At 45.0% G+C, this 26,494-nt stretch overlaps 1 protein-coding gene across 4 annotated transcripts in view; it reads left to right on the forward strand.

The window, feature by feature from the left end:
• Positions 1-20,448, forward strand: part of LOC118368909 (zinc finger protein 219-like) — a 50,724-nt gene extending 30,276 nt beyond the window's left edge. For 3 of the 4 annotated variants that reach the window (XM_052497480.1, XM_052497481.1, XM_035753387.2), the window contains 6 exons: positions 6,017-6,080; positions 6,523-8,034; positions 8,173-8,992; positions 9,397-9,543; positions 12,544-13,423; positions 13,574-20,448. In XM_052497480.1, the coding sequence (XP_052353440.1) occupies positions 6,017-6,080; positions 6,523-8,034; positions 8,173-8,992; positions 9,397-9,543; positions 12,544-13,423; positions 13,574-13,958 (3,808 nt within the window). In that variant the 3' untranslated portion in view covers positions 13,959-20,448. The remainder of the gene's footprint in view (positions 1-6,016; positions 6,081-6,522; positions 8,035-8,172; positions 8,993-9,396; positions 9,544-12,543; positions 13,424-13,573) is intronic. The other variant, XM_052497482.1, reaches the window with a different exon arrangement.
• The last annotated feature ends 6,046 nt before the right edge of the window (positions 20,449-26,494 follow it).

The raw sequence follows: 26,494 nt of genomic DNA on the forward strand, positions 1-26,494 counted from the left end.
ATCTTTGATACTTGCATACATGTACTGTATATGGCCCAAACACTTGTCAACCTGTACAATAAAATTAGTTCATTCACAGTGGTGATTTAAATATTTTACTGTATTGTGTGTGTGATACTAGGGAAAACATGAGTATAATTTAAAACTTTCACAAGTCTTTGTAAAATCAGTCAGTTAGTGTATGTTTTATTACGGTTCCATTGGGATAATCTGCAATCCGATCAAACATTCCTCATTCCTCAACAGAACAATTCAACAGACATTCATATTACAATGCCATCACATCAGACGATGCGAACACACACACAGACACACTGTCTGCCATCTATCTCCACACCACCACTATGAATAGCCACCTACAACAAAACCCCAGTTCACTATCTACCTGTCTCTTTTTTTCATATTTGAAAAGGACAAATCACATCACCATCAAATCACCATCTGATCTTTTAATTCAGTTACGGTTCCTTATCTTTTTCTGTCTCTCTCTTTCTCTTCTAACTCCCTCCTCTCTCCCTATCTCTCTCTTTCTCTTCTAACTCCCTCCTCTCTCCCTATCTCTCTCTTTCTCTTCTAACTCCCTCCTCTCTCCCTATCTCTCTCTTTCTCTTCTAACTCCCTCCTCTCTCCCTATCTCTCTCTTTCTCTTCTAACTTCCTCCTCTCTCCCTATCTCTCTCTTTCTCTTCTAACTCCCTCCTCTCTCTCTATCTCTCTCTTTCTCTTCTAACTCCCCCCTGTCTCTCCATCTCTCTCTTTCTCTTATAACTCCCTCCTCTCTCCCTATCTCTCTCTTTCTCTTCTAACTCCCTCCTCTCTATCTATCTCTCTCTTTCTCTTCTAACTCCCTCCTCTCTCCCTATCTCTCTCTTTCTCTTCTAACTCCCTCCTCTCTATCTATCTCTCTCTTTCTCTTCTAACTCCCTCCTCTCTCCCTATCTCTCTCTATCTCTTCTAACTCCCTCCTCTCTCCCTATCTCTCTCTTTCTCTTCTAACTCCCTCCTCTCTATCTATCTCTCTCTTTCTCATCTAACTCCCTCCTCTCTATCTATCTCTCTCTTTCTCTTCTATCTCCCTCCTCTCTCTATCTCTCTCTTTCTCTTCTAACTCCCTCCTCTCTCCCTATCTCTCTCTTTCTCTTCTAACTCCCTCCTCTCTCCCTATCTCTCTCTTTCTCTTCTAACTCCCTCCTCTCTCCCTATCTCTCTCTTTCTCTTCTAACTCCCTCCTCTCTATCTCTCTCTCTTTCTCTTCTAACTCCCTCCTCTCTCCCTATCTCTCTCTTTCTCTTCTAACTCCCCTCCTCTCTCTATATCTCTCTCTTTCTCTTCTAACTCCCTCCTCTCTCCCTCCCCTCTCTCTTTCTCTTCTAACTCCCTCCTCTCTCCCTATCGCTCTCTTTCTCTTCTAACTCCCTCCTCGCTATCTCTCTCTTTCTCTTCTAACTCCCTCCTCTCTATCTCTCTCTTTCTCTTCTAACTCCCTCCTCTCTCCCTCCCTATCTCTCTCTTTCTCTTCTAACTCCCTCCTCTCTCCCTATCTCTCTCTTTCTCCTCTAACTCCCTCCTCTCTCTATCTCTCTCTTTCTCTTCTAACTCCCTCCTCTCTCTCTCTATCTCTCTCTTTCAACTCCCTCCTCTCTATCTCTCTTTTTCTCTTCTAATTCGCTCCTCTCTATCTCTCTCTTTCTCTTCTAACTCCCTCCTCTCTATCTCTCTATCTTTCTCTTCTAACTCCCTCCTCTCTCCCTATCTCTCTCTTTCTCTTCTAACTCCCTCCTCTCTCTCTATCTCTCTCTTTCTCTTCTAACTCTCCCTCCTCTCTCTCTATCTCTCTCTTTCTCTTCTAACTCCCTCCTCTCTATCTCTCTCTTTCTCTTCTAATTCGCTCTTCTCTATCTCTCTCTTTCTCTTCTAACTCCCTCCTCTCTATCTCTCTCTTTCTCTTCTAACTCTCTCCTCTCTCCCTATCTCTCTCTTTCTCTTCTAACTCCCTCATCTCTCCCTATCGCTCTCTTTCTCTTCTAACTGCCTCCTCTCTATCTCTCTCTTTCTCTTCTAACTCCCTCCTCTCTATCTCTCTCTTTCTCTTCTAACTCCCTCCCTCCTCATCTCTCTCTTTCTCTTCTAACTCCCTCCTCTATCTCTCTCTTTCTCTTCTAACTCCCTCCTATCTCCCTACCTCTCTCTTTCTCTTCTAACTCCCTCCTCTCTATCTCTCTCTTTCTCTTCTAACTCCCTCCTCTCTCTCTATCTCTCTCTTTCTCTTCTAACTCCCTCCTCTCTATCTCTCTCTTTCTCTTCTAACTCCCTCCTCTCTATCTCTCTCTTTCTCTTCTAACTCCCTCCTCTCTATCTCTCTTTCTCTTCTAACTCCCTCCTCTCTATCTCTCTCTTTCTCTTCTAACTCCCTCCTCTCTATCTCTCTCTTTCTCTTCTAACTCCCTCCTCTCTATCTCTCTTTCTCTTCTAACTCCCTCCTCTCTATCTCTCTCTTTCTCTTCTAACTCCCTCCTATCTCCATATCTCTCTCTTTCTCTTCTAACTCCCTCCTCTCTATCTCTCTCTTTCTCTTCTAACTCCCTCCATCTCTCTCTTTCTCTTCTAACTCCCTCCTCTCTATCTCTCTCTTTCTCTTCTAACTCCCTCCTCTCTATCTCTCTCTTTCTATTCTAACTCCCTCCTCTCTATCTCTCTCTTTCTCTTCTAACTCCCTCCTCTCTATCTCTCTCTTTCTCTTCTAACTCCCTCCTCTCTCCCTATCTCTCTCTTTCTCTTCTAACTCCCTCCTCTCTATCTCTCTTTCTCTTCTAACTTCTCTCTATCTCTCCCTCCTCTCTTTTCTCTTCTCCCTATCTCTCTCTTTCTCTTCTAACTCCCTCCTCTCTCTCTTTCTCTTCTAACTCCCTCCTCTCTCTCTATCTCTCTCTTTCTTTTCTAACTCCCTCCTCTCTATCTTTCTCTTCTAACTCCCTCCTCTCTCTCTATCTCTCTCTTTCTTTTCTAACTCCCTCCTCTCTATCTCTCTCTTTCTCTTCTAACTCCCTCCTCTCTATCTCTCTCTTTCTCTTCTAACTCCCTCCTCTCTCCCTATCTCTCTCTTTCTCTTCTAACTCCCTCCTCTCTATCTCTCTTTCTCTTCTAACTCCCTCCTCTCTCCCTATCTCTCTCTTTCTCTTCTAACTCCCTCCTCTCTCTCTTTCTCTTCTAACTCCCTCCTCTCTCTCTATCTCTCTCTTCTAACTCCCTCCTCTCTATCTTTCTCTTTCAACTCCCTCCTCTCTCTCTATCGTTCTCTTTCGCTGTCTACCTCGTCCCTTCTTTCTCTCTTCGCCATTTTGGCAGGCCCCAATCTACCAGCTGATATCAGCATTCCCTGGCACCGTGCCAACTGGCTCCGCCGCAGGACAGAAAGACAGAGGGAGTGATAGAATGAAAGAAAATTAGTGAATAATAGAAGGAGGAGGGAGCGAGAGAGAGAGAATGAGAGAGAAAGAGAGGGGGATGGGAGGAGAATGGAATCACAATGAGGGAGGGAAACAGAGAAAGAAAGAAAGAGAGACGGGGAAAAGAAGGAACAACAATGGTGGATTAAGAAGGAGAGAGAGAAGAGAGGGAGCAGAGGAAAGAGACAGAGTATGATTGATACGGTGTGATATCCCTGTTTGTTATGGCGGAGCTAAAATGTCAACTGGCTTTTTGTGGTCCTGACACACACTCACACAGTATATATGAACACACAGACGTACAGAGCGTACACAGATCTGCACACACAGATTGTTTAGCCATAATGATGATGACCTTGTATACGACCGTGTGTTTCAAGTGCTTCTTCTCTGATCTGTTACTACAGTTGCGGGTGAAAACATGTCTGACATATAATTGGCGTCTGTTCTTGTCAACATTCAAATGCAGTGTTTTTTGTGTGGTTGTATGTGTTCAGATTTGTGTGTGTGGTTGCTTGTTATTCTGTAGGCTCAGATGTGTGTGTGTGTGTGTGTGTGTCTGAATAATACCTGTGCGTCAATCTAAGTAACATAATAAAAATGAAAAAGCCGTCTGTTTTTTGCATGGGCTGCATCTTAATCCACCACATCCGTCTGTGTCGGCCTTCCTCATCCCTGGTTGAAGGTTTACAAATGCTTATGCTTCTAGATCCAACAGTGCAGCAGTATCTAACAGGTATTATCTAACAATTCCACAACAAAAACTTATACACACAATCTAGTAAAGGAATGGGATGAGAATATGTCAAATATGTGGATCAGTAGTGACAGAGCGGCTGAGATGCAAATGGATAGTAAAGAATAGATAGTGAAGGATACAGTATACAGTATGTACATATGAGATGAGATATGTAAGCATTCTTCAAGTGGCATTATTAAAGTGACTAGTGTTCCATTTCTTAAAGTGGCCAAAGATACAAAGTCTGTAGGTAGGCAGCCGCCTCTCTGTGCTAGTGGTGGCTGTCTAACAATCTGATGGCCTTGAGATAGAAGCTGTTTTTCAATCTCTCTGTCCCAGCTTTGATGCACCTGTACTGACCTCGCCTTCTGGATGGAAGCGGGGTGAACAGGCAGTGGCTTGATTGGTTATTGTCCTTGATGATCTTTTTTGCCTTCCTGTGACATCGGGTGCTGTAGGTGTCCTGGAGGGCAGGTAGTTTGCTATGTTGTTTAATGCTGAGCTGTAGTCAATGAACAGCATTCTTACATAGTTATTCCTCTTGTCCAGATGGGATAGGGCAGTGTGATGGCGATTGTTTAGTCTGTGGACCTATTGGGGCGGTAAGCAAATTGAAGTGGGTCTAGGGTGTCGGGTAGGGTGGAGGTGATATGATCCTTGACTAGTCTCTCAAAGCACTTCATGCCGACAGAAGTGAGTGCTACGGAGCGATAGTCATTTAGTTCAGATACCTTAGCTACCTTGGGTACAGGAACAATGATGAAGCATGTGAGGACAGCAGACTGGGATAAGGAATGATTGAATATGTCCGTACACACACCAGCCAGCTGGTCTGCACATGCTCTGAGGACGTGGCTGGGGATGCCGTCTTGCGAGGGTTAACACATTTAAATGTTTTACGATCACTCTATGGAAAGAGACTCTCACGAACACAATGGTGTTCTCTATACGACCCCCACAAGTGTCACGGGACTCGTTTGAATGTAACCGGTACCGGTATAAAATAATGAATGGAAGTACGGAGTTGGTTTTGTGCCCACCCCCGAAAAAAGGGGTTGAATATGTGTCCAGAAAAAAAAAATATTTCCGGAGCTTTATTTTATCTCCTAGATATAGGAAATACACTTCAAAACCTTATTCTTTATGATTTATTTATTGACTGTCTGTTTTGCCATTTATGGCATCAGTACATTTCTATAGTAGTAAATGCCAAGTTCAATATTTTATCAAATCATGTTTAAAGTTAAAATATATTTTTTAATACTTACAGGGGTCCTACAATTGTAAATCTAATTGCTAAGTGATCATTGGTATCACCATCCTAAAACAATTCCATATGTTAGTTAAAGGAAGCTTGGACTTTTTTAAGTTTAAGCTGCTACTGTATGAGTACAGAGGAAGGGTGTGTGGGGAAGTCAAAACATCTCGCGCCCATCCTGTTTGGGACAGTCCGTGTCCTGTGGTGCGCTTAGCTCACACACACAATACACACGCCGTGAAATGAAAACACACACACACACACACACACACACACACACACACACACACACACGTTCATATACACAGACATCAAACATATGGTTAAGTTAACATCAAACAGGTGAACAACTGTTACACGTTTAAGCACACACCTGTAAAAAAGAGACAGACTGACGCATGTTACGTGCGCACACGCACACGCACACACACACACACCACATGGATGAACAATATGTTGTTGTTTTCTCGGTGTAATGGAGTATGCAGCAGGAGGAGTTATAATGTAAAATATGTGTGTTTTAACATATTTTTTAAACATATGTGATAACATATTGACTGTGTGTGTTTCTCAGAGCACTAAAGGAGGCCCCCTCTGCCAAGAAACTGAAGCATGGCATAGCATCACACATACTACTGGTGAGTTCTGTACAGAACACCGGAAGAATTATCACTGAATCATCACAGTCAATTATTGTAAAGTTGGTTTATGTGTAAATTAATCCCAAAACGGATGGGTTGCCAACTAGCGATTTAACACGAAAATAAAATGTCATTCATTCGCTCTCCATACTCTCCAGCAATGAAGCGGTATGAGAACAAACTGTTCTTCATTGCCTTGCATCATGTAATTCAATATCCAGATATGAGGCATGATACCTTCTCCTGTACATTCTTTCTGAATATGTAAAAATAATACAAATCAAGTCCTTTCCTTGTTGATCTCTAATGACAATTTGACATTTTTCACTCTCTCAATCTGATACTGCCATGTCATCACCTGATCATCTCTCTCTCTCTCTCCTCTCTCTCTCTCTCTCTCTCTTCTCTCTCTCTCTCTCTCTCTCTCTCTTTCTTTCAGAGAATGGATTCTCCTCCTGAGTGTGTGTTGGCTCTGTCCTGTGAGCCGCCCCAGTCACCCCCTACACTACCATCTCTGGACCACAGTCCCCTGGCCTCCCTTCACTCTTGCTCCCAACTCTCCCCTTTACACAGCCTCCTGGACCTGCCTGTCCCCCTCAGTCCCACAGCCCTATCCCACACCCCAACCTCCGACACCCCAGACACCACCCCCTACTCCCCCCTCTCCCCCTTCCCCCTCAATCACCACAATGAAGAAGAGGATGAAGAGAGGCTGTCAGTCCCTCTGTCCCCCACCCCAGCCATTGCTCTCTTCCCAGGGGGTCTCCGGGAGGTGTGTAGCCCCTCTCTGGAGAGCTCTCCTCCGGCCACTCCGACATCGTCAGCCCCTCTCTCAGGGTTCGGGGCCCTGGAGCTGGCTATGTCCTCCGGGCAGCCGGGTGCCACCTGTAGTGATGAGCTGGACCTCCAGCTCTTCCATAAGGACGGGGGGTGTCTGTCAGGATCAATTCCTGGGGTGGTGGGTGTTTCTGGGGGTGTGGCCGGGCTCAAGTTCCCCTGCTTGGTGTGTGGGAAGAAGTTCCGCTTTCAGAGTATCCTGTCGCTCCACGCCCGCGCTCACAGTCTAGACAGGGACCGCCACGCCTCAGCTCTGTACCGGACCGGTACCGCGTCCAGTAGCATCATTGGGACGGGATCCAAGACACAGCTCAAGACCCACCAGAACGACAAGGATGTCAGGCAGAACCACTACATCCACCGCCAGAGCCCCCCGCTGTCTAGATCTCTCACCCAGGGCCATAGAGGGGAGGACAGGGACAGGGAAGCCCTAGAGGAGGCTCTCCAGATGGATCACCAGATCCTCCAACAGTTCCTGATGGACGACAGCACACAGCTGACCCCTCTGCTGACCGAGGAGGTGCCCCTCTCTCTCTCGCTCACCTCTCCCTACTCCTCCTGCGGCCTGGGTGGTGTGGGTCCCACCATCTTGGAAAAAGCTACCGCCGTCACAGCGGCAGCGCCCGCGTTCCGCTGCCATGCCTGCAAAGGTAAATTCCGCACCGCCTCGGAGCTGTCTCGCCACGTCCGGATCCTCCACAACCCATACAAGTGCACCCTGTGTCCCTTCTCTGCCAGCCAGGAAGAGCGCCTGGCCGCACACCTCCAGGACTGCCACCCCTCCCTGTCCTCCCTGTCCCTCTCCCCACCTGTGGACCTCCCCACCCTGCCCCCCTACACCCCCAGACACATCCCTATTGTAACCACCACTACCATCATCGCCACCCCCATTCCAGACGCACCCCTGCCCACCCCCACTATCACCCCAACCACAGCCCCGGCCCCAGGGGCATCCCCTCTGCCTGCCTTCTGCTGTGAGACATGCGGCCAGCGCTTTACCCAGTCCTGGTTCCTGAAGGGCCACATGAGGAAGCACAAGGACTCTCTGGACCACAAGTGTCAGGTGTGCGGCCGTGGCTTCAAGGAGCCCTGGTTCCTCAAGAACCACATGAAGGTGTGTGACCTTGTGTGTGTGTGTGTGTGTGTGTGTGTGTGTGTGTGTGTGTGTGTGTGTGTGCGTCAGTATATTCTGTAATAGCAGCTGTCAAACTATTGAAGATGTGTTGTGACTTTAAACTTAACTTTGTTACAGGTGCACCTCAACAAGTTGGGCCTGAAGGCCGGTCTGGTGGGGCAGGTGGCCCCTGGCGCCGGGGCTGAACAAGGAGGGCTCAAAGGCTCAGTCACCAACCAGGGCCTCAACGCTCTCTACTCCAGCCTCCTGCTGGCTCGTGGTGGGGGTGGTGGTGGAGGGGGGAGAGGCGGACGAGGAAGGGGCGACAGGGACGGCGCCGGAGTCTCTAGTAAATCTGCCATCTTAGGCTACCTGGGGTTGCCTAGCGACGGCGGCGCCAGCTGCATGGAACGACTCCAGGCAGTGGCTCAGGTTGCGGAGATGGGGAACGGTAACGGGGGAGGAGGAGGAGGAGGAGGAAGAGAGACAACAAATGGAGGAGACCAGATAGCCATGTGGCAATTTGTAGCTCGTAGCCTGGTAGCAGCTCAACAGGCCCAGCAGCAGCAGCACCGAGCCACATCCAGGAGCACCGTGGTGGGGGAATCTGAGCAGGTCAGGGCCTACCTTGGAGGTCTGGATCCCCGGGAGGAGCCGTCGTCTTCCGGAGCCCCATGGGAGTGCCCCGACTGTGGGAAGTTGTTCCGGAGCCTGCAGCAGGTGGTGGCGCACGCCCGCGTCCACGTCCAGCGGCCCCAGAAGAGCCACGGTCACCCCCCGCGCCACACCGGGGGAGGAGAGGAGGATGGAGGGGGGAGCCGGGTTGCAGAAGGACGAGGAGGAGGGAGAGGAAGTAGTACTGAAAGAAGACAGGAGTCCAAACTTCAAAGCGGATCTCAGCATCAGCATCAACAAGCAGTAGTCGGAGGGTTCCACTCAGTGATGTCACAGTTCCAAGGTACGGTGACATGACTTCACCCCAACAAAACGTCTCCAATATGTCTTCCGTTTGTTTCACATTTTCATTAGAGAAAAACAGGACACAAATAAAAAGCTTGTAGAAAGAGTGGGTGAGTGTAGATGCTAGCAACTCAATTAGCTATCAATATCACTCGCTAAATTTCTTCCATTGTCAAATCTCTGATCCGTCTTTCTTATTCTCCCTTCCTCTCCCTCCCTTTTTCTCCCTCTCTCTCTCCCACTCCATCCTCCATTCTTCCCTCTCTCTTGCTCTCTCATTCCCCCTGCCTTCTTTTCTTGCTCTCCCCCCTCTTTCTCTCTCTCTCTCTGTCCCATCCTCTCACTCTCTCTCTCCCTTCCCCGCCCTCCCCCCATCCTCTCCCTCCCTCTCTCTCTCTCCAGGAGAGAATGGTCTGTCTGGCTCTTCGTCAGGCTCTTCGGTGAGCTCTAGGGAGCGTGTGCGAGGCACGGGGGTGAAAGACTGCCCCTATTGCAGTAAAGCTTTCCGCTCTTCCCATCACCTTAAAGTGCATCTGAGAGTTCACACAGGTGAGCCTGCCACTAGCCCCCCCCCACCAACTCACCTAACAATGGCTGGATGTCAAATCAACCCCTAGTCCGTAAACCCTACACTCTAGGGCCTAGGACACTTATGCGTATCTATCCAACTTAGGGCCTAGGCACTCCTGTAGATCTGAGATGATTGGATAAGATACAGTATAAGCATTACGGTAATAACTTCATCTCACTTTCTGATTGGCTGTGTGGAAATGTCGCCATACTAACCTTAACTAATCCTAACCCTATATTGGGGATTTAACATCTAATTAAATGCATACACCATTCATTAAATTCCTAGTTGCTGATTCTTAGACACAATCCTCTGCTCTGTCTGTTCAAATTAATTTTGGCAAATAATTATACTTCAGTAAATTGCCACTAGCAGTATTTACTTTTAACACTGAATGTCCTCGATGTCACTCTAGTAGGGACTCCCGAGTGGCGCAGGTGTCTAAGGCACTGCATCTCAGTGTAACAGGTGTCACTGTAGTCCATGGGCTGAATCCAGGCTGCATCACATCTGGCCGTGATAGGGCGGCGCAAAATTGGCGCAGCGTCGCCGGGGTAGGCCGTCATTGTAAATAAGTATTTGTTCATAACTGACTTTCCTAGTTAAGTACAATTGAAGCCAGTCAGGGTTCTAGATTGTGATGGAGCACTGCCATCTGTTGTTTGACATGTGTAACTACAACCTCATTTAATACTTTAATAACCATATAGTTTCCTCTCATGTACTCTATTGGCTCTATTTTAATGAACCTAATGCAATGGTTAATCGAAGCGCTGGGCGGTAACACTGTAGGTTCGGTGATGTGTAAGAAATATTTTTTCTATTTTCACAAGCACAATTATCGGCGCAGATGCTAATGTTGCCGCGAAAGGGTTGGGTTTTTCATGAGAAAACAAGTTGTGGGTGTGTCGAGGCGTTGCCAATCAGAAAGTGCTCCATGGCTGAATATGTGGTTGCTTCAAGTTGTGTATTTACGGTCTTTTACATATTGACTTGGAATCAACTCTAATTCCAAATGTTAGTCCATTATAGTTAGTTAAAGAGCTTACAGACAAAATGGTAAAATGTAGACCTATCCCGTCTTTGCTAAATATGTTCTTTTGAATCTGTTTCCAGTCCACATTGTTCTAAGTATTTGCATGGCTTCAATGTCGATATATATATATATATTCAATATATAATTTGATTTACACAACATGCCTACCACTTTGAAGATGCAAAATATTTTTTCTTGTGAAACAAATAAGAAATAAGACAAAAAAAATGAAAAGTTGAGCGTACATAACTGTTCACCCCCCAAAGTCAGTACTTTGTAGAGACACATTTTTGCAGCAATTACAGCTGCCAGTCTCTTGGGGTAAGTCTCTATAAACTTGGCACATCTATCCGCTGGGATTTTTGCCCATTCTTCAAGGCAAAACTGCTCCAGCTCCTTCAAGTTGGATGGGTTTTGCTGGTGTACGGCAATCTTTCAGTCGTGCCACAGAATCTCAATTGGATTTTCTTTTTATTCTTTCTTTATTTAACTAGGCAAGTCAGTTAAAAACAAATTCTTATTTACAATGACGGCCTAGGAACAGTGGGATAACTGCCTTGTTCAGGGGCAGAATGACAGATGTTTACCTTGTCTGTTCAAGGATTCAATCTTGCAACCTTTCGGTTTATTAGTCCAAAACTAACCACCAGGCAACCTGCCACCCCAAAGCCCAGATTGAGGTCTGGGCTTTTACTAGGCCATTCCAAGACATATAAATGTTTCCCCTTAAACCACTCGAGTGTTGCTTTAGTAGTGTGCTCCAGGTCATTGTCATGCTGGAAGGTGAACCTCCGTCCCAGTCTCAAATCTCTGGAAGACTGAAACAGGTTTCCCTCAAGAATTTCCCTGTATTTAGCATCATCCAGCGTTCCTTCAATTCTGACCAGCTTCCCCCTCCCTGTCAATGAAAAACGGGATGGGATTCTCGGGGTGATGAGAGGTGTTAGTTTTGCGCCAGACATAGCGTTTTCCTTGATTGCCAAAAATTCTAAATGTTATTCTCATATGACTAGAGTACCTTCTTCCATATGTTTGGGAGTCTCCCACATCCCTTTTGGCGAACACCAAACATGTTTGCTTATTTTTGTCTTTAAGCAATGTTTTTTTTCTGGCCACTTTTCCGTAGAGCCCAGCTCTGTGGAGTGCTCGAAGGGGGATGAAGGTAGGCTAGTGGTTAGAGTGTTGGGCCAGTAACTGAAAGGTAGATCAAATCTCTGAGCTGACAAGATATAAAAAACTGCTGTTCAGCCCCTGAACAAGGCAGTTATCCCACTGTTCCTAGGCAGTCATTGTAAATTGAGATTTTGTTCTTAACTGACTTGCCTAGTTAAATAAAAGTACGTAAATTAAAAAATGGTATGTCATTGCAAGTCAAAACCTGGATAGGCTGTTTTTCCGCTGTCGAAATTCATGACATAGCAACTGTGTTACCGCTAGAACCAGCTTTTGGTTGGGCTTAAAATATCTCTACCAACCCTGCCTGAAATTAGCACTTTGGATCATGTGTTTAAGGACACGCCTAAAATATTTCCTTCCATCTGAGAGACAGAGTGCTGACATAAGACAGGTCCATTGTCAAACCTGACGTTAGGGCTGGAAAATGCCAGTGCATCAGTTTTTACATGACGAAATTGCAAACTAACGTGCATTTGACACTAGTGTCACCTTAACGGCAGCCCAAAAAAGTGCCCTATATCAGAAATCCGGGCCTCAAGGTCCGCAGAATTGTTGTTTTTCTTTTCTCTGTGGAAAGAAACAGACTGTCCATAGTGAAGTTTGGGCAAATGCCAGATGGGCTGCTCCATCTCTAGTTCAGTGGTCTTTTCTAAATTTGGGTTTTTGAGCAGAATTATAATTATACAAATGTTACTATCCATCTACTGACATTCCTCCATTGTACCAGTGCCCTGATAATCACAACTTGTGTATGTATCTCTTTCAGGGGAGAGACCGTATAAATGTCCCCACTGTGACTACGCTGGCACCCAGTCAGGCTCTCTAAAGTACCACCTCCAGAGGCACCACAGAGAACAGAGGAACACCATGGGAGCCTCTTCATCCACCGCCTCCTCACCAGGCCTCACCACCGCCTCCCTGGGCAGAGGAGGAGCTCCACAGGGGGAGGGGAGGGAGGGGATGGCCAAGCAGCGCCGGCCCCAGAGCCTCAACCACAGCTCGGCCACTAGAGGCCCAGAGGAGACGCCTTCCTCCAGGCACAATCAGCACCAGCCCTGGATACTGGGCCTCCCCGAGCAGAGAGACAGGGAACACGCGAAGGCCATGGCGGGACTGAGAGAGGCAGATCTGGAGAGCCAGTACCGGTATCTGTCCGGGGTGATGGGGGCTTTGTACCAGGGAGGGATGGAGGGAGGGTGGACGGGGGAGTCACCAACCTCCACCCCCACTCCAACCCCACCAAAGGTGCCCAAATTGTCCCGCCGCAAACCGCTCACCACCAGCCGTATGGTGCCAGCTAATGGGAGGGAGCGGAAGGGAGGGGGGTCAGCTCCTCGGGGTTCCCAGGAGGGAGGGTTGTTGTCCCAGCCCCTGGACCTCTCCCGCCGCCCCTCTCCTGGGCTCGGAGGTCTGGAGGAGGATGGAGTACCAGGAGGAGGTGGAGGAGCAGGAGATACCCTCAACCAGTGCCTGTTCTGTCCCTTCCGCACCTCCTCGGCCGAGCTCATGGCCATGCACCTCCAGGTCAACCACACCAGCAAGTCCAGGCGTAAGAGGAGGGCCCCCATCCCCACCGCCCTGGGTGACCACGGGCCTCAGAGGCCTCCCCAACCCCAGGCCGACCCCAACCCCCTGGCCCTGTGGAGGTAAGAGATGCTTTTCGTAGACACTCTTATCCAGAGCAACTTATAATCAGTGCATAGGAAAAAACACAGTAGACTCTCAAGTAGACTCTTCTGCTTATGACGTGTATGACATGGGTAACACTTCCTAAAGTTGATCCTGTCCCATCCTAGGTATCTGAGCGAGGCTGAAGACCGGGCCCCCCTGGAGGAGTGGGCCTCATCCAGGATGGAGAGGGGGAGGGGGAGGGGGACGGAGAACGGCCTCACACCAGAGGAAGGGGACCTCGAGGGTCGCTACGACCACCACCACCCCGAGGCTTCTAACCGGGCCTCCACCACAATCAGGAAAAAACAGAGTGGCCTCGCCGGTAGTAGGAAGTTGGATGAGGAAGAGGAGGAAGAAGAGGAAGAGGAGGAAGAAGAGGATTTGGAAGGGGAGAGCATTAGTCCTGGGGATTCTCCTAGAGAGCATGGGATGAGGATGTCTCTCACCATGTCACCTTCCCTCGGCTCTGACCGTCTAACCAGAGGGGAGGAAGGAGTGATGGGGGACTAAACAACAACAACAATGTCATCCTGCAGAGTGAAGGGGAAAAGCGGTTCAACTAGACATGAAGGAAGTTGTTTGGGGGTCATAGGTTGGATGTCAAGTTCATATCACCTCTTTTATATAGTTCAAGGTCATTGTCAAGGTCACGACCCCTGACCCTTGACTTTCAAGGGCCATGGACTGAGAACCATGTCCATGGAGAGGGTCATGTAAACAACAGCTCACACACCTCTTTAGGAACCCCTTTTAAACATCCTCCATTTTTACCTCTCTTCTTTTAATATTTACATCCCGGGAGTTCAGTGCAGTCCTCTCCATTTTCCCAACCAACCAAAACCCCCCTTGTACAAACACACAGTACAGTGTAGGACTTTTGAGGCCTTCTCTTCTATATTTCAACGTTACCTGTTTTCCATTCCATCTCCTACCAAGAGGGCTAATTGTGATGATTTGATCGAGATTGTCCACTTGCTGCTGTGAGTCTTAATATTAGTATGTGAGCAAAAAGAAACTGTGACCTCCTACTATTCCAGAGAACACAAAAAGGATTTTATCAGACCTTATACTTCATGTTTCGAGAATAATAATACTTATAAGAGTAACGTTGTTGATTAGTTATACAACCCACCGCTGTGAATGGAGGAAATCTTTAGCAGAACAAGTGTCAAAATAAGCCAACCTTCATCATTACTGCCGTTTAAATAAGATACCACTTCTTGACACTTTCAAGGTCATATTATGGTCTGTTCAAGAGCACCGATTCGGAAGCGCGGTTCAACCCGGAACCATTCAAGCTGTCAACTCAAGCTAATCAATCCAGCTGTCTGCAACAACAACAAAAAACACAACAGCAGAAACAGGAGCAACTTTTTAACAGACAACTATTGACAATGAAAATGATCAAGGACAAGATGATCCTGGACCCTGTTATCACTGCCTCTCATTGGTCGGATGGCTGTTCCAAGGTCACCACGGGAACAGAGGAGCAGTTTGTCATTTCCTGTTTTCCCCTCAGTTTAGTGCCTGTCTATGTATGGTATGTCGTCAAGGGAGATCTACAGTATAGACCAGTGTTTCTGGGCTCTTATAGAACAATGATATCTGAGTATACAGTATAAAGCTAAAGTATATATGTTTAAAAAATGGTTCTAGGGTATTGTGAATAGAAAGCTGTAGTGGTATACAAAGTGGTGTGGATCTGTCTCTCGTTACAAGAGACCGATAGCATCTCTCTGTGGCTTCTGTGAAAAGAAAAAGATAAAGCACTTAGTTGATGATGATGAAACAATAGATATACATATTGAATCAAAAGAGATCAAGGCGAAAGGTCAAGAAGTGAAAATGTAGGTGAAAGGTCAGAGGTCAGTGTTTACAGCAGAAATGCCAGCATGTTCAGAGTCGGACGTGGGATAGCGGTTATTTCTTACGTTGTCGTGGTGACCAACTGACAACTGAACAAACAGAAGACTGTTTTGGGGGACACGGGACCGACAGACAGACTGTGCATCCCGAACACAATCAGCTGACACGTCTGGTCAGGTGACCAAGGCTCCACGACCGTGTCACACTCTTTCATTTCATTCCTTTTACCAGAAAAATTAAAAAAACAAGGGGGAGGAAAAATGGAGGAGAGAAAAGAGTAAGTTCCCTCACAGAGCGGGGGACCGAAGCTGAGAAAGGAAACTGTTGTACTCTTGGGGTACGCCGTCTTTTAGATGACTAGATTCATTTCTTTTTAAGAGAAGAAGAAGAACAGTAGAAAAGAGTAGGCATTAAAAAAACTAACAAATCCATAGATACATTCCGGTAGAATGTGTAGCTTTTGTAAAGACAAGAAGATAAGAAAAAAATCCCTTTGTTTATTTTCATTTCAAGAAGAGAAGCTTACAGAGAAGGTTATGAATATAGGTAATAATAATAAATATAAGGCTTGTTGTTGTGAGGAAAACACTAGTTGGAATGTCTGTCTATCAGGGTTAGGGTCAATTCCATTTCAATTCCAATCAATTCAGAAAGTCAACCCGATTCCAATTCCAAATTTTCCCCATTGAAGAGAATTGGAATTTCAGTTTACTTCCTGAATTGACTGGAATTTAAATGGAATTAACCCCAACCCTGCTGTCTATAAAGAGCACTGTGCAAGGTTTATCATTTCCCAAAGTAGTCATTTTATTTTGACTTTATCGATAGACCAAACCTATATCTTATGAAAATGTAATGAGTCACATTCTGTTGGAGTAAACAGCTGCCGTTTCCATCCCCTCGCCCCGATAAATCAATCAATCAATCAATAATCAAATCAATCAATAATCCAATCAAAACTTTATTGTGATGTTATTATTAAGTGCTTGTATGAGATTCAAGTTGACATCACAAAATATAATTTCATATCAAAATATGAAGCTATACCTAGTATCACATACCATAGCCATGGTATTGTCTTAGAGCATCATACCACACACAGTTCTGCACACAGTGAACATGCAAACATAAAAAATATAAAAAATCCCTACTCATGATTGTAAACATCACTAAACTATATTTGATTGGATAAGTCCTGCCTTCCCGCCCTCTTTGCCCATTGGTTGACGGCGAGAGCATGGGATCGGAACCGCAGCCTTACTTTTGGTTTACGTGTTTTACTTCTATCCTCATTAGAGCGCCTTATATGAGTTTAGAAGTTCCCTAAGTGGTGTTTCCTTAAAGATAGGCTACATCCATAACTGCACTCTATTCCCTGTATAGTCCGTTACTTTTGACCAGGACCATTGAGCCCCTGGTCAAAACTAGTGCTATGAACCCTGATCGAAAGTAGTGTACTATTTAGGGAATAGAGTGCCCGTTTGGATGTAGACTCTAGTGTCAAAGCCACCGTGCCTTCTGTGTCAAGCACTTCCTGGATTTGGTATTTTGTAAGCTCACCAAAAGCACTTAGCCCACATCTGTCTCTCTCTCTCTCTCTCTCTCTCTCTCTCTCTCTCTCTCTCTCTCTCTCTCTCTCTCTCTCTCTCTCTCTCTCTCTCATCCTCTTTCTCTCTCATCCTCTTTGTGACCTCCGATTTTGTTCTGTCTACTCCCTCCCCTTTTCAATCCCTTTATCCTTTCATGTCTGTATGCATGTCTCTCTCTCTTCTTCCTCTCTTCTGTAACCTGTTACACTCTCTCTCTCTTCTCTACCTCCCTTCCATAACCTCTCTCTCTTTTCTTCCTCTCTTCCGTAACCTGTTACTCTCTCTCTCTCTTCTCTACCTCCCTTCCATACCCTCTCTCTCTCTTCTTCCTCTCTTCTGTAACCTGTTACACTCTCTCTCTTCTCTACCTCCCTTCCATAACCTCTCTCTCTCTTCTTCCTCTCTTCCGTAACCTGTTACTCTCTCTCTTCTCTACCTCCCTTCCATACCCTCTCTCTCTCTTCTTCCTCTCTTCTGTAACCTGTTACACTCTCTCTCTTCTCTACCTCCCTTCCATAACCTCTCTCTCTCTTCTTCCTCTCTTCCGTAACCTGTTACTCTCTCTCTCTTCTCTACCTCCCTTCCATAACCTCTCTCTCTCTTCTTCCTCTCTTCTGTAACCTGTTACACTCTCTCTCTTCTCTACCTCCCTTCCATAACCTCTCTCTCTCTTCTTCCTCTCTTCTGTAACCTGTCACCCTCTCTCTCTTCTTCCTCTCTTCTGTAACCTGTTACACTCTCTCTCTCTTCTCTACCTCCCTTCCATACCCTCTCTCTCTCTTCTTCCTCTCTTCTGTAACCTGTTACACTCTCTCTCTTCTCTACCTCCCTTCCATAACCTCTCTCTCTCTTCTTCCTCTCTTCTGTAACCTGTCACCCTCTCTCTCTTCTTCCTCTCTTCTGTAACCTGTTACACTCTCTCTCTCTTCTCTACCTCCCTTCCATAACCTCTCTCTCTCTTCTTCCTCTCTTCCGTAACCTGTTACACTCTCTCTCTCTTCTCTACCTCCCTTCCATACCCTCTCTCTCTCTTCTTCCTCTCTTCTGTAACCTGTTACACTCTCTCTCTTCTCTACCTCCCTTCCATAACCTCTCTCTCTCTTCTTCCTCTCTTCTGTAACCTGTTACACTCTCTCTCTCTTCTCTACCTCCCTTCCATACCCTCTCTCTCTCTTCTTCCTCTCTTATGTAACCTGTTACTCTCTCTCTCTCTTCTCTACCCCCCTTCCATAACCTCTCTCTCTCTTCTTCCTCTCTTCTGTAACCTGTTACACTCTCTCTCTTCTCTACCTCCCTTCCATACCCTCTCTCTCTCTTCTTCCTCTCTTCTGTAACCTGTTACACTCTCTCTCTCTTCTCTACCTCCCTTCCATACCCTCTCTCTCTCTTCTTCCTCTCTTCTGTAACCTGTTACACTCTCTCTCTTCTCTACCTCCCTTCCATACCCTCTCTCTCTCTTCTTCCTCTCTTCTGTAACCTGTTACACTCTCTCTCTCTTCTCTACCTCCCTTCCATACCCTCTCTCTCTCTTCTTCCTCTCTTCTGTAACCTGTCACTCTCTCTCTGTGGCACCATTAGAAGGTGATGATGTGTACTATCTGGTATTGAGGCCTTTTATTCTTAGATTTGTATTGTCAGTTTGTGTGATGTTCGTACGTTTGTTTGACATTTGATGCCTGATGAGATGGAGTCTTCTTATAATTATTATTATTATTGCTTTGGCATTATTATGGAGAAGAAAGAAAGAAAAAAAGAAAAAAATGTGTTGTTTAATGTTGTACAGAACATTATAGCACTAGAGATGTTGTGTTTTTAAAAAGAGAGCATAAACCCAAGTGCTAGTCCCGCCCACTCCTCCCTCCCATTGGCAGATAGGACAAGTGCCCTGCCAACGATAGGAGAAGTGACCTAAATGTAACTGACTTGCCCTCAAACTGACAAACATGTTCGAGCCAATGAATCTAATCCACATCATACTCTTAAATTACCCACAGAATATGTCATATTTGTATTTAAATGCTTTAACCAGGCAAGTCAGTTAAGAACAAATTCTTATTTACAATGACGGCCTTCCCCAGCGATGCTGGGCCAATTGTGCGTCGCCCTATGGTACTCCCAATCACGGCCAGTTGTAATACAGCCTGGAATCTAACCAAGGTCTTTAGTGACGCCTCTAGCACTGAGATGCAGTGTCTTAGACCACTGCACCAATTTGGAGCACTATATATAATGTGATAATATGTGATAATATGAATGTCCCAGACAGGCAACAGGCAATCTTAAATATTTCCTCAATTGCTTTTTGCACTGAAAATCTCCCTGAAACATGCTTGAAATATTTTAATTGGTTCCTAGCTACACTCACCAGACAGTTTATTAGGTACACCTATCTAGCACCAGTTCGGACCCCCCTTTTCCTCCAGAACTGACTAAATTCTTGGGTCATTCTACAAGGTGTCAGAAATGTTCAAAAGGAGATTGGTCCATGCTGACACGATAGCATCACGCAGTTGCTGCAGATTGGACAGTGGTACAGCCTGTTCCTTCTCACCCCAAATATGTTCTATTTGGTTGATGTCTGGGGACTGCATAGGCCACTCAAGTACAACTCACTGTCATGTTCCAGGCAATGTTTTTCCACTCCTCAGTTGTCCAGAGTTGGTGATTGCGTGATCACTGGAGACGCTTCTTCTTGTTTTTAGCTGATAGGAGTGGAACACTTTGTTGTCTTCTGCTGCAACTGCCCATCCGTGACAAGAAGTTGTGCGTTCCGAGATGCCGTTCTGCACACCACTGTTGTAGTGCGCCGTTATTTGTCTGTTTTTCGGCCCACCTGTTAGTTTGCATGATTCTTGCCATTTTCCTTCGATCTCTCATCAACGAGCTGTTCTTGCCCACAGAACTACCGATGACTGGATGTTTTTTTATTTGTAGCACCATTCTCAGTAAACCCTAGACACAAAGCCCAGGACGGCAGCCGTTTCTAATATATTGCTTCTGGCATGTTGATCATATCACGCCCAAAGTTGCTTAGGTCACTCGTTTTGCCCATTCTAACGTTCAGTCGAACAGTAACTGAATGCCTTGGTGCCTGTGTGCCTGATTTATATAGCAAGCCATTGCCACATGATTCACTGTCTATAGGAGCAATCCATTTTGTACCTAATAAACTGTCCAGTTAGTGTATATTGTTGACCCTTAATTTCTTAGTTGTTTTTTTCAAAGAAAAAAAACTATAGTGGTGTGTGAGGGCATCCTATAGTGATAGGTTGTGTCCCAAATGGCACCGTATTCCCTATTAAATGCCCTGCTTTTGACCAGGGCCATAGGGCTCTGGTCCAAAGCAGTGCACTATAGGGTGCCATTTGGTCCAACACCACCGTCTGTTGGAGAGGTGGAGGGAAGTGCTGGGTTTGGGCTCTTGTGTAGATTACTGCCATTGCAGTGAGGGAAAAATGTACCTAACATAGTAGTAACTAATAATATGAGTTTGTGGACAGAGTTAAAAAACAACATTAGAGATGAATAAACGCAAAGAAAAACAAGGTTTGACGATTTCTTTTTGTGAGTCCTGTGTCATTATCTAATGCTCTCTTACAGTGTTGTTATTTCAAAGTCAGTACCTGAGAAGGTTTGAATAGGGGCAGAGGTCAAGAAAAAGACAGAACACAAAGAAAGAAACCTTGAGAGGAACCAGAGCCTGTATCCACAAAACCTCTCGGAGTCGGAGCACTGATCTGGGATCAGTTCTTCCTTTTGGATCATAATGAATAATAGATATTATATGTATCACGCAGGACATGAACCTGGGTTAATCACTAGTTTGGAAATTTGTAGGCGGGGCTACCTCATCACATGACCCTGACCGAATCAAGTGTGTTACATAAGAACAGATCCTAGATCAGCAGTCCTACTCTCAGATGCATTTAATTATATGTAGGGTTACAACATAAGATTAAAGCTGTAAGCAGCATTGCCGGGGTTCAGCTGTGTGCCCAATGTGCCACCATTAGGACAAGTTGGACACATTGCCCTAGTACGAGTTAATTCTGTACTATTTCAAATGCTTGCCAAATATCAGAAGTCAAAATCAAACTGATCATGCAATATTATTAGCTTTTTATGTATTTTGGACCATTTTCAATGATGTTGACTACTTTAAACATCTTCTCCAGAACCGCTGGACCGATCAGAACCAAATTTGGTATATAGCAGCTATGAATTTGGTATATAGCAGCTATGAATTTGGTATATAGCATCACAATTTGGTATATAGCATCACCATTTGGTATACAGCATCACCATTTTCCAAAACTAGCTGAAAAAGTATGGCCGCTATGAGGCAATGAGCTTGAATAAATGATTTGACCTGTCCAACAGCACCACAATGTGGACAAACTCAACCATATTTTACAGGTTAGCTAGACTATCCTTGAACGTGTGTGCCAAATTTCATCACTTTGAGTCAAACAGATCAAGAGATATAAAAATGTGCCCGTTATAGCGCTACCATGTGGTCAATATGACTGTGCTGAGCTATGTTCACTCTTCACACTTTTTGGAACACGTGTACCAAGTTTCGTTACAATACAAATATATGTGACTGATTTATATACATTTATTTGACAAACCACGCCCACGTGAATGTTTATTGGTCCATTACGGCCATGTTGTTTGATGTACTAGCCTGGGTTATAGTGTGTTAACTGACCTTGGTCCATAGATGCCATATATCAAGTTTTGCAAAGATCGTTCATTCGGTGCCAGAGTAGCATTTGAAGTGTTTTTGACAACATTCAAAATGATGGAGAATCCACCAGGGTGGACTTTATGGGTTCTTGAGGCAAATCTGTTCAATGTGAGGAAATTATGGACAAAATGTCATGAATCTAGGTCAAACGGGGTGCAGAGGCTGATCTTTCAAACTTTGCATTTTTTATTGCTTGTTAAAGCGACACCATGTGGCCAATTGGCATGATATTGCATGAGAGTGTGTGGCCCTTGGGACTTTACCATGTTGCTAAATTGCACAATCCTGGGCCTTTTAATCTCACTGGAATTTGCTTATTTCCCACCGAAACGGCAGAGAAATGAACATATTAATAACAATAATGAACTGGACCGCTGGACCGATCTGAACCAAATTCGGTAAATAGCATCAAAAGCACTATTTTCCAAAACTCTAGAATAACAATAATGCACGGCAACAAACACAACAGGGTTTCACCTGCTTTGCTGCTAAACCCCTAATTAACACACAAGATTAAAACTTGATGGGACTTCACCATGCCTTCACTAAAGGGTTACGACATCCATGTGACTATACACTGTTGAACCATCATGTCGCAGTGTGCCATGATAAATGATATTATCATATGAGAGTGTCTAGTCATACTGGCCTATAACAGTGGTGGCCTATAACAGTGTTGGAGCACCGGAGGACTCCACCCTTCACCTCTCACAACTTGGGAACATCCAAAATGGCACCATATTCCCTAATTAGTGCACTACTTTTGAACAGGGCTCATGAGGCTCTTGTCTATAGTACTATATAGTGCCATTCGGCATGCACGTCTTGACTGTAAAAACAGACGGTGGAGCTCTATCGTCCTCTAGTGGGTATAATAGGCACATCTAGATTCTCAGGCATCATTAACGTGATTCTGTGACTGGAGGGATATGAATGTGATTATGATAGAGGGGGCCACGCTGTCTGTTTTCCTGGCTGATACAATTAAAACATCGTAAGGGGAAAATGTGTGGTTCCCATTCCTCTAAGGGGAACGATAGCACAATGTAGGTCCAATGGTCACGTACCCACGCATTTTCCTGACATAGGATGAACAGAACATATATTAGATGGCATCACTGTATGTCATTAAATATGATACGACGATTGATGATGTCATGTCGGCCTATTTTGAGATCTATGCTTCTCATAGCGCATGCACCAGTCATTAAATATGACGCATTTTTGGAGTTCATCTCAATGGTGTAATTTTTACATTAAAATCTGATAAACCTTCTGTAGTTTTAATTGTTTTGTTGGAAATGTTACTTTATCTATTCCCAGGTGATTTATTCAAAGATTCATGTCCAGGAGTAAGTGTCAGCGCATCACCGCTCAGTTGGCACAAGGGCAAGTCTCCAGTGAGTGGGTGAGAGCGCTCTTGAGTGGGCGAGCAAGAAAGAGTAGAAGAGAGGGTGGGGGGAGACAGAGAGGTACCGAAGATTCTGACGTTCTCTGTTGCACAAAACCGCACTGCTTGCTCTGACTGCACTGTCCATGCTGCTGTATCCTAGACTGTCTGCTTGATACAGAGTCCGTTTACTCCACTCTACACCCGACTCTTCTGTCTTTGGCGCATCCTTTTAGTTTCTCTTTAAAACCTTTGATCGACTGAAGTGTTTTTCCAAGGAAAGAGACGGTTGAAACTGCCAGTATAACCGGTTATAAAAACGTGAAGAAGTCACTTGTTTGAATAACTCTCTCCCCACTGCACGTACTCAACATGAGCGAGGTAGGTGTGCAGATCAACTATATCTGTTTCCAACAGTTGGAGCCGCAGTTGTTGTTAGAATATATTAATGAGATGATTATTATTATTCTGCCGTTATTGTACTGATTGGGTTGAAGGCTATGCGCTATGAGAATGCACAATATAACTCCCATCCGCACCATTCAATAAATCCCATGGTTATGCTTGGATGGAAATTATAGCCAATGTTTTATTCACTTTAACATGGGAACGTATTCATTTTTACCCTGCTCACATAACTGTCTATCTGAGTATCTTTAAGATGATACCACCATGACACACCGCACCTCCACCCCATGGCCGCAACCCATGCAAGGTGCGGTAAAAACATTTTTAAAAGTCTCGTTTTCAGAGCGCAGCTCTGTCTCCATCTTCTTGCGACTATTGTTTGGCTCCGGTCCCAAATCAAACGGACACTGTACCGAGAGCGCGAGGCGAGAATCACTGGACGTCCGCACACAAATACCTGGCTGTTACCGGCTCTACGTTGTAGACTACCGAGGCCTGCATCGCCGATGGGCATTGTGAACAGCCGTTCAAGCCCAGTGATGGGTGGCAAAAGTCTCCTCCGCCGCCGGTGTGAATTGTCACGCAGATGTCAGACACACCTGTTTCTCTGGAATAGAGATGATTTTATTACGAACCATCTGGGCTATATGACTACGCGGTCTATCATGGACTTAAACCATGATGTAGCACGTCCATTTCTTTTCTAATTGATCAAATAAACTTGAGTCTTTATGGTTTAGCCTACCTGTTTTGTCTCTGGAATCCATTTATTAAGAAGTACATGTAATTTGCCATTTGACTATTCAACATGTTATTATTAGGCCTACAGTAATCGAGACTAAATTGGACAACCTTTATAATGTTTCAGACTCGTAAGTGGCACCCTATTCCCAGGGCTCATAGGACTGGAGTAGGGTGCCAATGAGCCCTCGTCGAAAGTAGTGCACTAAATAGGGAATACCATTTGGGACATATCCAAATATTATAGTTGTTTGCTTTGGTTCTTGGTGAATCTGTTTTTCACTTTTAGTTAATGGTTTATATAGGATCATATACTGTATGTTCACGTATTAGAGATATTTAAAAAAAAAAACGTTATTTACCTAGGGAAGTCAGTTAAGAACAAATTCTTATTTACAATGACAGCCTAGGAACAGTGGGTTAACTGCCTTGTTCAGGGAAAGAACAACAGATTTTTACCTTGTCAGCTCAGGGATCTTTCAACCTTTCAGTTACTAGTCCAACACTCTAACCACTAGGCTACCTGCCACCACATAATTCAGGTTTGAAATGTTCTTGAACTACAATTATTCATATCTTTCAAAGTTTGCCTACAACTTATTAAGAGCAATAATCACAATACTTATTAGTGACACTATTAATCGGTTTTGCCATTTAGATTGTAATAAATATTTTTATACTGAACAAAAATATAAATGCATCATGCAACAATTTCCTTGTTTTTACTGAGTTACAGTTCATATAAGGAAATCAGTCACTTGAAATAAATGCATTAGGCCCTAATCTATGGATTTCACATGACTGAGATATGCATCTGTTGGTCACATATACCTTTGAAAAACATGGGCCTCAAAACTGGCCTCAGGATCTCATCACGGTATTTTTGTGCATTCAATTTGTCACTGATAAAATGCAACTGTGTTCATTGTCTGTAGTTTATACCTGCCCATACCATAACCCCACCGCCACTATGGAGCACAACATAGACATCAGCAAACCGCTCGCCCACACAAGGCCATACATGTGGCTTGCGGTTGTGAGACCGGTTGGATGTACTGACAAATTCTCTAAAATGCCATTGGAGGTGGCCTATGGTAGAGAAATTAACATTCAATGCTCTGGCAACAGCTCTGGTGGATATTCCAATTCCATGCTCCCTCTAAACACATCTGCGGCATTGTGTTGTGCACAAACTGCACATTTTAGGCCTTGTATTGTCCCAGCACAAGGAGCACCTGTGTAATGATCATTCTGTTTAATCAGCTTCTTGAAATGCCACACCTGTCAGGTGGAAGGATTATCTTGGCAATAGAGAAATGCTCACTAACAGGGATGTAAACATATTTGTGCAGAACATTTGAGAGAAATAAAGCTTTTTGTGTGTATGGAAAATGTATTGGATGTTCAATTTCAGCTTATGAAAGATGGGACCCAGACATTTCAATGCTCTTTTTATAGTTTTGTTCAGTGTATATGGACAGGGGGGGGGGATCTGAACCTTGATCACCACTCCTACTCTGAGTCACTTTGTGAATACGGGCCCTGCACTGCAGTCGCACTGTTGGCTAACTTACTCCGTGCCACTTGGTGCTCTTGTGGTTGTGTTGGATAAGTAGTGTGGACAGATGGCTCTTCTATTTGCCACCGTTTCGCGACCCCCCTGTCGGCTTTATCTTTTTTTCAAATCTACTTTCCACCCAAGGCTGACATGTTTTATGGTGTTCCTGCTATTCTTCACCCCTTTAGTAAAACCACACAATATTCCCCTTAGCAACAGGGCGAGAACATACTGTACAGCCAGGGTATTAAAACTCGTGCGGACATATCCGGGAGCGCCAATATGCGCGGCGCATTTGCAAGCCTCAGAAGACCAGAGTTGAGTAGCATGCAATGAAACGAGTTGCCTTATGTAAGTTATGTTTGGCGCCAGAATTGACACAGCTGCTTGTTTTGAAGACTTTCTTTTCATTTTGTACTTGTCGCCTCTCTTGTCAAGTTCAGACTCGTTGGAATTTGTGAGTGATTATTTATTCATAAAATATACAATTATATAGACTAGGCTGTAGCACAGATATATATAAGAAATTACATTTGCACAACTGTCGCAAGTGCCTGCAGGCAGCCTACACACGCACACATGCTTGCAATTAACAGTTAGCAGGTTTCCTCCTCACTAAACACGTTCTATTTTAATCATGTGTGGCTAATTAGCAGGTCTTAATTGCAGCGCGAGGCCAATCCTCCAGCCACTGAGGCAAAAAGTGAAAAAGTGCCAATCCCCCCTCCATCTCTCAACCTATCC

Source organism: Oncorhynchus keta, chromosome 35 (genome assembly GCF_023373465.1).
Source record: "Oncorhynchus keta strain PuntledgeMale-10-30-2019 chromosome 35, Oket_V2, whole genome shotgun sequence".
Lineage (NCBI taxonomy): Eukaryota > Metazoa > Chordata > Actinopteri > Salmoniformes > Salmonidae > Oncorhynchus > Oncorhynchus keta.